Here is a 16612-nt window from a genome sequence, read left to right on the forward strand (position 1 = left end):
TCCTTTTCAGTAACATTTGAAAATCGCTGTCAAAATCTAACAGTAACTATAATGGCTAGTAGTTAATCTACGGATTTCAAGATCTTAAGGACTGTTTTTTAACCTCAACATACTATAGTAAAAACCACTATTTATTATCTTCTGTAAATGTATATACCCTATTTCTGACTGGGAATCCATATATGCTAATTTTTAAGAAATAAATTTGCCTCTCCTTTACACCATTCCTGATAATGTTTCAATAACAAAAGCTTAGGGAGACTTGCCTTGAGAGATAACATTTGTAAGGGGATTTCTGTGCCCTCAACTCCCTTTCCCCACCTTCCTTCTTTTTTTCCTTTTTATTCTTCCTTTCCTTTTCTGTCTCTTTCTTTTTCTTTGTTTACTTCTTATCATTAAAAGTGAGCAACAGTTCTCACTAAAGCTAAAGTCATTCTAAAATTGGGTCTGGGTATAAGAATTAAGGTGTTTAAAGGAAGATTCTAGTGGAAAAAGGTAGAACAGGAAGATGGGTAAAGGCAAAGAGGGAAGGAGAAAGGATGGTGGCTGGAACAGGGATGGTAAAACTGAAATTCACAAAATAAAAAATGGATTCAATTGATATTTTAGGTCTTCTACCTGGCAATCAGTATGAAAATATTGATGTATATTCTCAAAGTGTGTTCCACTTGAAAGCAAAAAGAGATGTTTTAAATTTCTCTATACTTGGGACTGACTTTTCTAACTTTCACCCCCAAAAACACAAAATCACCTTTTACTGACCTTAATAATGACCTTGCATGAAATATAACATGGCTGAATGCTAAACCAGCAGAGAAACAAAACTCAAATTTTCAAAGATGATATGGTGATGAAGTATCTAATATCCCTAATGCATTTCCTCCTTTTAACAAGTCTTCTCTACCTACAAGTCACCACAGTCAGTTAAAAAAAATTGCTAAGTTTTTACTCTCTCAGTGAAGGATCATATTTTTAGGAATTGGGAACTATGTGGCCTTTTAGTCACGGAGAAAACCTAACAATTTTTAACAGTACTACTTGTATTCTTATTTTTCCTTTCCTCAAAAATGAAAGTCTCAAACCATTCATCACGATTTTAAAAATTACAAGTCTGAGTAACCTTTCAGATACAATACACCTGAAGGTATTTACAGGGATCAATGTGAAACCAGTTCAAAGGTAGTGACCCAATAAGCACCACCAGCCCTCAGTAGCACAAATGTAAGAGAAGTCAATGGCTTACTAGACTAGATCCAAACATACTTGTTTCCCTTTGGCATGGTCAGGAGATTTTAAGTGCTGTTGAACCGAACTGTGTAAGGCAGGTACATACACACTGCAAGCACTGCAGTGTACAGTCTCTACTTTCATCATGTGGTCATCTGCAGTAACCCCTAAAAAATATATTCAACTATTAAAGAGAATTACTAATTCATTGTGCAACATTAAAATGTTGCCTTGTGAGTAGTAGACAAAGTCATGTGTCAAAGATTGTTATTTCAATAAATATGAGAAACCACTGCTGACCAAAGAACATATACATCAGAAAAGAACAGGACTAATATAAACATTTTCTCTAAATGAGAAACGTCACACAAATAAGGCTTCATTCCCCCATTACACTGCAGGGCAGAAAAAAGTTATCCCATAACACAGGAGGATAAACTGAAAAAAAAAACTACAATGCTTAAATTTGGAAAGATGGAGGCCACAAAGAAATACAATCAAACTGCATAAAATCATGAAGGGTATGGAAAAAGTGAACATAAAATTCACCAAATCCCAGTATACAAGTCTGGGACACCTTAACACTCGCAAAAATATGCAAGTTTTCAAATTATGTGCTAACTACTAATTTACAAAGTAGGGCAAATACAGTGTTAACCTAAAAGGTAGTAGAGGCCAAAGACAAACCAAAATAGGACTAAGATTTACATAAATTCACAGACAACAGAGGAACAATGAGCTAGAAAGGGAAGTAGGGATGTTTGGGGTTACATTAGGAATTTACAGGCGATGCTAACACAGAACAACCTTGCCTTATTACACAATTCTCTATGGTGTCATTATGAAGTAACCTGAGACAATGTGGAGAGATAATGGGGGTCTGACCCAGTATTATGGATCACAGGATCATTGATGTTCTTACAATCTAACTTCCCTACTAAAAGAAAAGGGAATATGGTGAGCTCCTCAGTGATTCAATAATTTCAAAGAATGAGAAAAAGAGAGAGAGAGAAAGAGAGACTAAGTACTGAAGTGAGAGGAAATGAGCTTCTCTGTAGCAGGATTCAGGGAAGAAAAGAAAGGACAAGTTGAAGGAAAGTGCAAAAGAGAATTCTCTTAGGGCTCCAATGTCTCACCTCTAACTCCCTTCAAGTGCCATGTGTATCATCTCTCTATAATACTAGGACATAACTTCATTCCTGAACAAACCATTTCATTTCTGGCCATCTGCTCTTAACCTCTCCTCCAAAAATAAAAAAAAATCCTTACCCCTGACATGAGTAATCCTTAAGACACTCAATATCAAATTTGCATTTGTTAAAATCCTCTCCCTATGCCTAATGCCAAGTGCAAAGAGTGATAATCATCTAATGCAAGGTTCTTTACCTGAGAGTGCATGCACTTCCTTTTTTGTTTTTTTAAATATTTTCTAACATGCATTTTAATATAATTATTTTCCTTTGTAATCCTATACATTTTATTTTATGCATTTAAAAACACTATTCAGAAAAGGGGTCCATGGGCTTCACCAGACTGCCAGAGGGGTTCATGACACAAAAAAGTTTAAGAATTCCTGATCTAATATTGAACAATTGACTATAATCTATGAACTGGAAAAATAAGTAGTTTGTTTCATTTTAGAAGGATCCACATTCTGGTAAATTTATTTTAAATTGTAAGCTCATTTTAAAAGATGATAAACTAGAAGCATTTAGACTACCAAAATATTTATTGCTATAATACTAAAAGGAATTTTAGAAATCAAACTTAAAAGGATTGTTTAAAGACTTTAAAGAGTACTCATAATTTTTGTGGAGAAAGTTATAGAGAAGGGATAAAGTCACATTAATAAAGTATATTTTTAAAAGGAGGAAGGGAAAATAAAGTCTTTTAACAAGGCACCACTTAGAGGAAATAAAAGACAAAATAGATTCATTTGATCACTTAAAAAAAAAAAAAAGAAAAAATACCCAAAAAATTTTGCATTAAATGGACCCACAGAAGCAATCTTGTCCAATTACCTCACTTTATAAATGAGGAAACAAAAGTTCTGGGCAATGAACTAACTTACCCAAGGTCACAAAGTGGTAGAGCCAGGATTTGAACCCAGGTCATCTGACTCCAAATCCAGTGCTCTTGTCCCACTACACCACAGGGAAATGAAAAGGCAGTTCAGGAAACCCATAAATTACCAATAATCAAATCAAAAAGTCCAAAAATTTCTATAAATGAGAGAAACGTAAATTAAAATTCTTATGATTTGACTTGATATCCATCAAATTGGCAAAGACAACAACCTAGGGCAACTGTGGTAAAAACAAGAACTGTGGGTTAGAGCTGTGAATTAGTCCACCCCTTTGGGTAAGCAATTTGAAATTATATGGTAAGTGTCATAACAATACACGCAGCCCTTAAACCAAGGATCCCATGCCTGGGACTCTATCACCATGAACTCAGGCTGGGGGAAGAAAAGAAGCATCTCTATCAAAGCGTGCCCAGTAGTAGCGCTCACTACTCAACAGCGGCAACAGGCCCAAAACCAAACATCCGGCCACTGGAGAACGGCAGAACAAACCAGGGTGGTTACATAAGAAATCAATTCAAAGAATTATAGGTTGAAATACAATATAAAATGGAACCAAAAGAATAATGAGAGATACTCTACAACTATAATTACACAATAAGAACAATAAACCCAGGTTAAATTCAAGAAAAGGCCAAAAGGATCAGGAAATAAAGGGTGATGAGGGTGTTAAAGTCATATATAGACATCTTTGGGACTTGCTTTAAATCAAGTAGCACATAACAATATACAATCAACTATTCACCATGCCTCTTCATTTTTCCTCTTTATTCCTATCTGTGAAGCTAAATATTTCAATTTATCTATGGAAGTTTCAATATATTTGGCTTAAAGATTTTTAAAGATGTTTTGCAAAACACTCCACTATTTGCATACTGAGGATATAAAATCTAATACACACAACAAAGTAAGATCTCTGCCTTTAAAATGATTTTCTGTTTAAGTATTTAGCAGATAGCTTTTCTCTTCACATTATGAATCGTGCTCCTAATTGAGTGAAAAGGGCTTTGTCCCCAATTCTCTTTTAAAAAACTGAAACACGCATGAAATTTTGAATATCAATCAAAAAAGGCAAAGGGAGAAAGAAAGGGAGCACAAGAAGCTCCCAAGCTTATCAAACACTTGTAACAAGAAATTTAGAAAACACAATTGGTCAGAAAATACCTACCTTCCATTACATCTTTTTCAATGGCTTTGACAGCTTCTGAATCATTAGTTGTCTGTTGTTTACGCATCGATGTTTTCTTGAATTTATTCACCATACATTCCTAAAAAGAACGCAATTAAGAAATAAGATCCAATAGTATAAATACGTAATAACAGCTAATATTTATATAGTACTTTAAGATTTACAAAGCCCTTGACATCTGTTGCTGTACTTGAGTTTTGTGAGATGGATCTATAGGTATTATCATCTTTATTTTAAAGATGAGGAAACTGAGGCTCAAAGAGCTTAAGTGACCTAGTCATGGTGAAACAGCTAGTCCATACTGGAGGTGGAATTCCAGACCAGTCACTCCTGACTCCAAAATCAACACAGTAAGTAGTCTCAATCCTCAGGAAATGAATAAGGTCATCCAGGATACAAGATAACTAAGAAACAATACAATACAATACAAAGTCATACTGAATGGATCCCAAACCCGAAGTAATTCTTGGTTTGGCTTTGTTGTTATTGTTGTTTTTAAATGGAAGCCAATACAGGATGGAAGAGTTAAGTGAAGCTTCACAGAGGAGGTAAGGAAGATGTGAGCTAGGGAAACAATGGGGTCAGATTTGGGGTAAGAAGGGGCCAAAGTGAACTAAGAAGGAACACTACCAGGTACAGTGAGGTGGGGGCAGCAATGAGCCAAATGTCTGAGTTACTGCCATAGTCATCTACCTCTCAAAGATCCATCCAACTCCCAAAGCCCCAAGTCTTAATTCCTTGGTCATTCCACACCAAGAGTTCTCCTATTTCTTTCGGCTTTATTCCATTTAACTGCACTCATTTTAGCCCAGTCATACCCTACACCTACCTGTTACCCCTTTCAGTGGATTTATCTTTTCTCTTATGCCAAACAAGGAGGTCCAAGGTTATGGATTACATCCCCTATTTCTGTGCTAATCCCCTCAGTACCTAGAAACTACGGACACGGTAGGCACTCAAAACACTCATTGATGGACTATGTCTTCTGACATCTCTACAAGAAATACACAATGCCTAGTATATTCTATAACTTAAATTTAGGTTCTACCTAATAAGCTAACAAATTCAACTTCTAGAAAAACCAAAATTACCTCTAGGTTTTGGTTAGGTTCACATGCTTTCTTTAAATAAAAGAAATACGGAGGGGAAAGTATGCAGGAATGGAAAAAGTTACAAAAGATACAGTATAGACTTCTAGACTGTATTTTTGTATTTGTTTTGGAGAACTTTTGAGAGTACTGGCTACAGAAGCTCTGAGGCAAGGCCATAAAAGCCTTGACTAGAGGCTAGTGATTAGACATAACTGTTTACTACAAGGACTAAGTCCAGCATGCCAAACTAGGTCAAACCCATCCTCGAGCCCCCAGGTTGGCACTGGCCAGTGGCTGTGCACTGGCCATCTGCCAAGTTAGAAAAGTGCTAATTCTAAAAGGCGATGGAATCAGATGCACATAATAGGCCAACACAGAAGATGTCCAAACAAAGTGGAATGCATACTGCAAGGGAAGAAACCAATTCCACAATTTCATAGACAGCCACTTTATTACCAGTTTTTCCAGTGATTCTGTCTGTGCCTAATCAGCACAGTTTTCCAGTGGGATGCAGTGATAGAACAAACTTGTTATGAACTTAAGATCAAGTTTACCTTGGTCCCAAATTTTTCTCCTGAGAACTACAAAAACATCACCTGGAAAGCCATCTTCCCACAGGATGTCATCAACTTTCCCTAGGCACACACCTCTTAGGTGATTGCCACACAAAGGAACTACATGATATAGAAGGATTTTTTTACAGAAAAAGAAGCACTTGAGATCTGTGAAGGTACCATCCTGAGGAAGCACAGCACTTCATCATTGTCCACGCCAACCATAAAAAACCGAAGAACTTCCAGAATAACTGGTAGTTTAACCAACACATTTTTAGGAGGTTCAATTTTAGCAACGTCTATTTACCAGGACTCCAGGCATTTATGTGTTTTCAAGAAAACTGTCATTTTTATACCAGGAAGATCAATTACAGCAAAAAGGTCTTTCTGACCAATGACAAACTTTGTTTTCCCTCAACCTCTATAAGACCTACTAAATTTTACCTGCTGATATCCAATACCCACTTGTTCACATTCCAAGTTATCATGACTCTCATGCCCAAAGAAATCCTTACTGGGATGGCTTCACCTAATCTCAAACTACATACATCAAATATGTACAGTCGTCTACATCTCAGTCCATGACTACAGAGCTCTCACCATAATGTTCCAGGGGCAAGTTTCTACCTTTGCTATAACAGTACTAGGGAAAATACAAGTTGGTCCTTTTAAAACTTTCCATATTGTTGACTGGAACTTTTGATGGCCACGGAAGTTACACATTTGCCAATACGTCCAGCCCTATAAAGTTCATGGTTGAGCCAAGAACCCTGTATGAATACAGATAAGCTTGTTACAACCCTTCCAAACTGGAGCAATAATAAACCTGAATTTTGTCAAAGATAGGCCTCCATCTCAGGGGCGTAGCAATTATGATGATTTTAAGATGGCTCACTTCCTTCTCTACCTTAGATCTCTCACTCTCACCAAGGATGCCCATTCACACCATTAAAAATGTTTAGCTCTGAAGTCTTTCACATCACATTAATCAGGGTCCCAATTTATTTATTTCTGGGCGGCAGTATTCATGACACCCAAGTAAAGATTCACGTTTTCACGGCTTATCGCTAAAAGTCCAATTGGCAGGTAACAAAAGAACAGAACTGTCAGATGCTATACATCCTAGCAAAGCCATTTCATAAGAAGAGTTCAGTTTACCTGTCCACCCAAAGGAAGCTCTTGCTATAGCCCATCATTTGATTCACTCACCAAATACTACATAAAGTTTCTACTAATCATAGATACTGAAGAAGAATTTATACTCCAGAAATGCCAAGATTCATGTAACTAACAGAGTTACTTCCAGTACTTCATAGATTGTCAGGACATGAGCCAAAGAGATGACAAGGGAACAAACATACACTATGTAAAGACCTCTGAAATGATAAAAGACTTTCCACCAGTACTATAGCATAGCGTCATGACAGAAGTTTAAGCTCTGTGGAAGAAATCTAGGGGAAGCGATGGTATTTAGGCCCAGTAAATGCCAACATAGAAAACAGAGGGACAGAGAAGCTAGGAGGAAGAGACTATTTTGCCAGCATCTACTGCTCCCCTAACTCAAAGCTAACTTTCCAAAAATTGGATCACTATTACAAATTCCTCTGCCCATCTTCTGGCCTGACCTTTGGACGTGGTGACCACACACTCTTTGGCAGCTTCTCGAAGATAGGGACTGCTTTGTTTTTCTATTTGTATCGCCAACAAACAGCACAGTAACTGACATACAGTAGGCACTTAATAAAGGCTTGATTAATAAATGAAAGACCAATCTCACATAAAAGTGGCAAGAAAAAGCACTTCTGCTGGAAGAGAAGAGGGGGCAGGTGAGGAGGAATAAGTAGATCTCACTCTCATCGGATTCAACTTCAGGAGGGAATAATATACACACTCATTTGGGTATCTTATCTTATTCCACAGGAAAGTAAAGGGAAAGGGATTTAAAAAAGGGGGGGGAGGATGATAGAAGGGAGGACAGATAGGGGGAGGAGGTAATCAAAAGCAAACACTTTTGAAAAGGGACAGGGTCAGGGAGAAAACTGAATAAAGGGGGACAGGATAGGATGGAAGGAAATATAGTTAGCCTTTCACATGAGCACTGTGGAAGTATTTTATATAATGATACATGTGTGATCTATGTTGAATTGCTTGCCTTCTTAGGGAGGGTGGGTGGGAAGGGAAGAGGGGAGAGAATTTGGAACTCAAAGTTTTAAAAGCAGATGCTTAAAAAAAAAAAGTTTTTTGCATACAGCTGGGAAGCAAGATATATAGGGAAGGGGGCATAGAAATCTATCCTTCCCTACAAGAAAGTAAGGGAAAAGGGGATTGGGGGGGGAGTGGGGTGAAAGAAGGGAGAGCTGACTGGGGAACAGGGCAATCAGAATATATGCCATCTTGGAAAGGGAGGGAGGGTAGAAATGGGGAGAAAATTTGTAACTCAAAATCATGTAGAAATCAATGTTGAAAAATAAAATACTACATAAAAATGATAAAATAAAAAATAAATAAATAAAAGGCCAGGTACAGCTTCCTGCTTATTATTCTGAGGCATCTTGTTTGTTCTTGTTTTACACCTTGCTTACCTTCTAATCTGAACCCTATCTCTGATCCCCTAAGAGAATGTTTTCCTCACAGACACTCAATGCATAATAACCTGAAAGTAGTGATCAGAGCCCTACCTCTTTGTAATTCAGCATCTTGATTATTAGTTTAATATTATTTCCACTACCTTAACTCTAATCAGGAAACAAGTGTTCATAACTAAGAAAAAAGCTACTTACATGCAAAAATTCCATAACTATTTTATCAAATTTGGTTTGTTTTTGAATATGATCTAAGGTCTCCTGGTGAGAAGAACTTTCCAGATGAACTTCAATTTCTTTTTCTTCAAACGTTCGGAATTTGCAAAATGAACATGTGAATGCCATCCTATGAAGAAAAAAAATCAAACAGGCAATATTTGAAGAAAATGGTGATACTGAAGATTTCTGAAGACTGTACCAATAAACTGATATCACATGCACTTGAGGGCAGGGGGAACAACACCACTTTCACAGCAGTTTGCCAAGTCAAGAAATGTTCATCACCCATGGTCTCATCCTTGTAACTGCACAACTCAGTGTTTCTGGCCTGTAACCTCAATCTATGCACGACTGAAAAGTCTCATAACCAATCCTGTACTGAGCTGCTAAGAAGTTAGGCCAAAGTCCAGAGATGTCCACTTCAAGGTTATACTATAGAACTCCCAGTTCTCTAACTGGATTATCAAAACCAAATTCTTTACCCTAATTCTGATTTCATGCTGAGGCTTCTAGATGAATTAAGAGAAGTTCTAGGGAATCTGGACCAAAGTAACATCACTCGAGTTTCAGAAATAAATCATTTCTTTGGGTGTGTCTGAAGACCAGAAACCTTCTTTAAAAAGAGTGCTTCAGAATGAGTGCTGGCTCACTGAGTCCACCTCAGTCTAGATCCAACCATTCATTCAGAGCCTCTAAAATAATCCTAGAATTGAGGATCACGGTTATAACAGAACCAAGCATAATGGGGCCGGATAACAATTTACAAGACAGTAATAAAAGCTAGAAGTGCAAGGAGTTGCCTCAGGGGCTAAAGAATTCCCATCCCTGGAAAATGTCAGTAAAGGCTGAATGACACCTTGACGCTTCTTGCCATTCACCTTGCCACTGCCACTCCTCTCCCCCACTCACCTCAACAGCAACCTCCTCTCTCTGGACCTGGACTTCCTCCCCAGGTGACCTAACTCACTCAGCTTTGGAACTCCACCCTAGAGGTGACTTTGGTGAATCTCACTAACCAACTGTCCCTTAATGATCCCAGACTATGTTTCCTATTCATCTAACCTGAACATTTTGGGACATCTTTCCAGGCACCTTCTAAGTCAGATACCTGTCCCTCCTTCCCCTTTCCCACTTTCTACTTCTTGCATGGGGAACAGGAATCTCAATTAAACGATCACAGAATTAGAGCTCACAGGGTCTACAGATGAGGAAAAGGAGGCTCAGAGAGACTGAGACGCTTGCCCAGAATGATGCAGGCAACAGCCAAGCCAACATCTAAGCCCTTGTTCTCAGACACCAAGCCTGAGCATCTTCTCCACATATACCACAGTGCATCTCACTGCAGATGGAAAGGATATGACACTCAGCAGTCCTAGGATTCCACCAGCATTGCTAGGACTACCCATTCCAGTGTCACTGCTCCCCTCCTTGTGTGGTCTTAGCTCCTACAGGCAAGGAATTGTCTCCCCCAACGTCTAGCAAACTGCCCACCACACATTACACACTTAATAAATGCTTCTTAATTCATTCATCTATAACCACGTCCCAGGTATGTTGTAAAGGGGATCCTTTTGTTAGGTATGGATTGACCTAGATGGCCACTGAGGTACCTTCCTACTTCATATCATTTTTAAAATTTCCAGAAAATGCCAAATTATGGAGGCATTACTCAGTTTCTCTGAAATGCCAACTACCTTTACTTTATATATTTCTGGTACTTAGCATAATGTCTTCTACATATTAGGCACTTAATGTTTACTTAAACAAAGTCTGATTATATTATCCCATTAAGCACAGACCTGTATACATCACCATACTTCTCACTGATCTTCTCTCTTCTCCGCCTTTGTTTCTCTCTTCGTATTTCAACTCGTCGCTTCTCTTCTTCACTTTTAGGGGCCATTTCAGCTAGTAAATTATATGAATTACAACAGTTAAAACTAAAAGAACATTTAATAAAATTTCTTCCCTCTCTTCTAGCCAACAGGTTCAGAAAACAGTTTTTTTGAGGCTAGCAGTGATGATGCTTCAAACTAACCTCCCTGTACCAGCTAGAATGTGTTCTGTGTTATGTATGAAAATGTTCTTTTGGTGGAGAGAATTTGGGGTTAAGGTTTTTTTTCTGGTTTTTTCTTCTTTTCCAAAAGAAGCAGCAACAAGATCTCATAGCTTCAACTCAAAATAAGAAGAGATCTTGGAATACAATATTCCAAAAGGCAAAACATAAAGGCTTACAATCAAGAATAATTTTCCCTGCAAAGATGAACATAATCCTACGGGGGAAATATTAGACCTTTAGACTTTGAAGCATTTCTGACAAAAAGACTAAAGCTGAGTAGGAGCTTTAAAATGCGAAAACATTAAAGAGAAACCTAGAAAGGTAAATTTGCTTGAGAAACTAGAAAGGGCTGTATAATGACTTAGCACAAATGATCTAATAGGGGAGGGGGACAGAGGGCAGTCAAGAAACAAGTGTCTTTTCAAAACCTAGATGTCCTCAAATGGTACTGAGGTAGTTAAATAAAAAACAGAGGACCAGGGAATAGACTGCTCCTGTAGTAATGGTTTTAAGAGGAGAGAGAGAAGGGAAAGTAAAAGTGATTAGCAAGTGCAGAAAGGAGGAAGATTAGAATAGAACTTGCTATTTCTTATAATAAGGGCACCTGAAAAGAAGAAAATACAAGAATGAAGTATGGTGTGAGGGAGTGGACATCAAATGAATTTTACTCTTGTCTGAAACACACACAATTTGGTGGAGAAATATTATCAAACTCAATAAGGAAACACAAGTGGGAATGGGGGAGGAGGATATTAAGCAAAAACATAATACCAGGAAGGAAAAGTTATAAGCAGAATTGACTTTTTGAATCTGAAGGGAAGGAAAAAGGTGACCCGTGGGAAAGGAAAGAAAAGAACTCAACTCTAAGGGAGTATTCATCGTTTGGAAAATACTTGCTAAACAAACTATGGTATATGAAAGTGATGGAATATTATTGCATGGTAAGAAAAGACAGATGACTGCAGACAACTCTTAGTAGGATGAATCCTGGATAGTAATGCAGAGTGAAAGGAACAGAACCAGCACAATAATTTTTACAAATAGAAACATCATTAAGTAGAAAACCTTTGAAAGATTTAGGAATTCTGATCAACTTGATGACCATGTCTCCAGAAGACTTGTGAGAAAACATGTTACACACTGACTGATGAGAGATGACGGACTCAAGGTGCAGAAACATGTCTTTGAACATAATCACTGAAAGGATTCACTTTGACTAATGCTTTGCTGTTACGAGGTTTTTTCCTTTTTTTTAACTGAGAGTGAAATTGGAAGAGAATGTTAGCAATACTGATAAAAGTGGAGGAGCTGCATTAAAAACATTTTTTCAAAATGCACAGAAGAGAACAGAATGGAATTCAGAGGGAAGCAGAGACAAGCAGGATAACTGCAAAAATAATGTTGGGAATTAATTATGTACTTTTTTAAAAGCGTCTTGAAATGGAGATTCATTGTTTCATATACAATCCTATACTTGTGTTCTGCTGTTTATATGAAACAGTTCTTTTTTTAAATGAAGTTTAAGTAAACCTGTTTCCTTCCCACCCCCAACTCATTTCTCTATTTAAACTTTATTTTTTCAGTCTGTGGCCTCACAATTCAACTAGTCTCTGACTAAACCTTGATGATAATTAATGTTACCCCCCCCTCTCACTTTTTATAGCTAGTTGAGTTATCATTCTGTCACTTCCAACTTGGCAACATATAATGAATTATATAATATACCACCTGAACTCTATATACCTACTACCAACCACCATAGTATGGATCCTAATCACCAAATTTATCATTGACAAATTCTATAAACCACCTAAACATGTGAAATAGATGAGAAATTCAGAAAACAGACCACCAGCCTGGCACTGAGGCATGAAATAGTAGTGACTGGGGGCTTCAATTGTTCAGACATCTGCTGAAGCTCTCATTCAGACAAAAGTAGAATAGCTAATAATGCCCTGGCTTGCCTTAACGAAAATTTCTTTCTTCAAAAAGTGAAAGAACCAGTGACTAAAATTCCAGTTCTGGACCCGGTGCTCACCAACAAGGGCGAACTATTAATTGAAGTGGAAAAAATGGGAACTTTATTGAAGAAGTTACCCTTCCATTTCAAAAATTACAAAACCATCAGAATCTGAGGGGACCTGATCTAGAACAATCCTTACCCAAAAGGAATCCACCTTAAAAGCCGGAAAATGGTCATCTGTCCTCCCTGCAAAGAAGAGGAACCCACCACCTCTGAAGAAAAGTCTAGTCCTCTTTTGGATAGCTCTAATACTTACAAGTTGTTCTTCACATTTAGCTTAAATTAACCCTTTGAAACTTCTACCCATTGCTCAAGGTTCTCATCCCTGAGGTCAAACAAGCAATTTTCATTTGTTCAATAAACATTTTTAAGTACCTACTATGTGCCAGACACTATGCTAAGCACTGGGGATGTAAAAGGGGCAAAAGACAGTCCTTGCCCTCAAGAAGCTTACAATACAATCAGGAAGACAACATGCAAACAAATATACACAAAGCAAGCTACATACAAGATAAATGGGAAATAATTAAAAGAGAGAAAGTGCTGGAATTAAGAGGGGTTAGAGGAAGCTTCCTGTAAAAGGTGGCTGGAATTTTACTTGAGACTTAAAGGAAGCCTGAAAGGACAGTAGTCAAAGTGGAAGAGCGTTCCAGGTACAGATGACAGCTAGAGAAACTGCCCAGAGCCAATAGAAGGAATGTCTTGTTTGTAGAGTATCCAGGAGACCAGTGTCACTGCATCAAAGAGTACATGTTGAGGAGTAAGATGTAAGAAGACTGGAGAGATAGGTTGGGGCCAGATTAGAATCCCAAACTCAGCATTTTGTACTTCTTCCTGGAAGCAACAGGAAGTCACTGAAATTTATTAAATGGGGGGGTGACATGAGCCACATGGCAGTCCTTCAAATACTTCAACACAACTGTCATTTTCCCATTAACCCCCTTTGCCCTAAGTTTTCTCTCCTCCAGGCTAAGCAGCCCCGGACCCTCCAACCGCTCCTCCTAGCATGGACTCAAGGCTCGCATAACAGAGGACAGAAAAGCCAGGTATAGTCTGACATGACCCCCAAATTAAGGAAGGACATACTTCAAAGGGTTCAGACATAAAACAAATGGGATCCCATAATTTAAAACTCCAGAAGGAAAGTCACCCGCAAGGGAAGTAAAAAGAATAAGAATGTATATAGTGTACTACATGCTGAGCAATGTGCTAAGTGTTTTTACAACGCTCTTCACAACAGCCTTGTGAGATAGTAATAACTATCGCCACTTTTCAGTTGAGGGAACTAGTTAAGTGACTTATCCAGAGTGATACACGTACTAAGTATCTGAGAATAGACTTGAACTTGAGTTGTTCTGACTCCAGACTCAGCTTTCTATGCATGAGCCATAAGCTGCATCTAAAACGAATAGAAAGCTCTCATAAATTCACTATAAGGACAAAAGAGGAAATAATTCACAACAGAAAAATATGGGAGTTGCCTAAAGAGACAAATATGAATGCCCAGAGAACTTCCTCAACGAACTTAGATTTTTTAATATGCTGGACAGAAGTAAATGAGGACAGAAAGCAGCAGCAAGTAAAGACAAAAAAAAAAAAAACAGGTAAAGACAAAAACGTGGCAGCATCTTAAGAGAATAATGTAAGGAACACTAAAGCTTCAGAATGCTCTGAAGCTGATGAAGATCTTGAAGTGAGGAGAACAGGAGGAAATTAAAGGACAACAAAAAGCACTGGCATTTGTTGTTGGTATTTTAAATACTAAGCCAAAGTGTAAGATCAAAGAAGGTAAAACATGGCTGTTCAGGGAAGACAGGATAAACAAGTAGAGAGGGAAGAGCTACTCAACTTTGCTTCTATTTTCTCTGTACAGGAGAACAACCTTTGGACTGGAGTGACAGAGAACAAAATGGCTAGTAGGGAGTTGGTATCCAACAGAAAGAAGGGAAGAGAACACCCAGCTGCTCTTAAGTTCAAGTGGCCAAGCTGATCAATGAACTACATCCCCACATACTAAAATCTGGCAGGTATAACTGCTGATTCCTGAAGAACTGTGTCTTCTAAGACTCCATCCATCCAACATTTGCTGCACAAAATATTCTCCTATGTCTTCAGTTTCTTCCTTTACCACTGGCTTCCTGCCATCTGCCCCATCATACTCAGGTCACCTCAATCCTAAAAAGCCTTCATCTGACCCTTCTACTTAAACTGTTAAGATTTCATCTCCCTTCTCCCCTTCCCTGCTACACTTCCTGAAAAAGATAAAAACTGTCTAAACCCATTTCTTTGCATTTAAGTCTCTCTTGCCCTTGGGATCGGGAATCCACCCTTAGCACTCTACTAAAACTATCCTCTCAAAAATCACAAATGAGCTAAATGGCTAATCCAAAAACCTCCTTCTCCATCAGACTTCAACCAAATAATGGCACTGGTAAACATCACATCTCAGGCTTTTGAAATTATACTACCTTCAAGGTCCACAATCTTGAAATTCTACACTGTGATCATACTATCATTTCTAAACTTCTCTCTTATTTACACAAATTTATTCTTCATCCTTATTATGACCTTTGGTCCCTTGGACAATTTATATAACACTTCTATCCATCCATGCTACTGTTAACTACCAAGCTATAGCACTATACCCAACTTTTTCTATGAAGTTAGTGCCTGGCTTGTGGTCTTCCTCTCTGAACAAACTCCTGGCAATTAATACTCTGGGGCAACATTGTGATAACCCCTTGATAAAATGACAACGTTTCCCCAACCAATTGAAATCCCAATCTCAAAGATCAAATTTAATAACCTTCCCTTCTCCAAGGACTCACTCTCCTTGAAGATTCTGAAACATTCAACAGTCCTACCAACCCACACTTACAGCATACCATCCTCATCAGTTTTCTAACACATTGTTCACTGGCTAAACATCTATTGCAAAATTCCTTAATATGACTACACTCCAATGATCTGTTTTTTCTTTCTCTACACTCACTTCTTTGCCATACTCGTTCACTCCCACTGATTCAATTACTTTTTCTAGTCAGATGAATCTTCTCATTTTGCAAGAAATAAAAAAGCAATAATTTAATAAATACCAGAGGACAAAAAATGAATAATTCACACTAAATGAGAATTCATATATGAATTTAAGTTTTATAAATGTATCTACTGAATAAGAAGAGCTAACTTTTAAATGATATCTCAATGCTCTTTATTTGCTTAGTAACTATAAATAGTAAATTTAAATTTACTATTTATATTATATCAACTTAATTAAAGCAATCAAGCATATGATCAGAGGGATGGTCCAGAGATATCCTACTGAAACTGTTCAAGAAGAAAATTCATCTTCCAAAGTAAAAATTATCTAGAAAGTCATAATTCTCTTGAGAATTTTAGGTCATAATATAGAATAACAACTATGAAAACATATTAAAAATATATTTTCCTACTGCATCTGAACAGTCAAATATATCCAAAACTAGGTAGAACTGAAAAACTGAATAGATCAAGCTTGCTGAACTTAATTCATTGAACACACCTCCCCTCAAGACACCCTGAGACCAATTCAATACCTGTTGTAAT

At 37.7% G+C, this 16612-nt stretch overlaps 1 protein-coding gene across 1 annotated transcript in view; it reads right to left on the minus strand.

Annotated features, from left to right (window-relative positions):
* The window catches only part of LOC118849186 (DBIRD complex subunit ZNF326-like), a 55121-nt gene that overhangs the window by 6506 nt on the left and 32003 nt on the right, over positions 1-16612 (minus strand). The window contains exons 6-9 of the mRNA XM_036758260.1: positions 10745-10853; positions 8925-9072; positions 4479-4578; positions 1264-1394 (exon numbers count right to left, since the gene is read on the minus strand). Of these exons, the coding sequence (XP_036614155.1) occupies positions 1264-1394; positions 4479-4578; positions 8925-9072; positions 10745-10853 (488 nt within the window). The remainder of the gene's footprint in view (positions 1-1263; positions 1395-4478; positions 4579-8924; positions 9073-10744; positions 10854-16612) is intronic.

Source organism: Trichosurus vulpecula, chromosome 4 (assembly GCF_011100635.1).
Source record: "Trichosurus vulpecula isolate mTriVul1 chromosome 4, mTriVul1.pri, whole genome shotgun sequence".
Classification (NCBI taxonomy): domain Eukaryota; kingdom Metazoa; phylum Chordata; class Mammalia; order Diprotodontia; family Phalangeridae; genus Trichosurus; species Trichosurus vulpecula.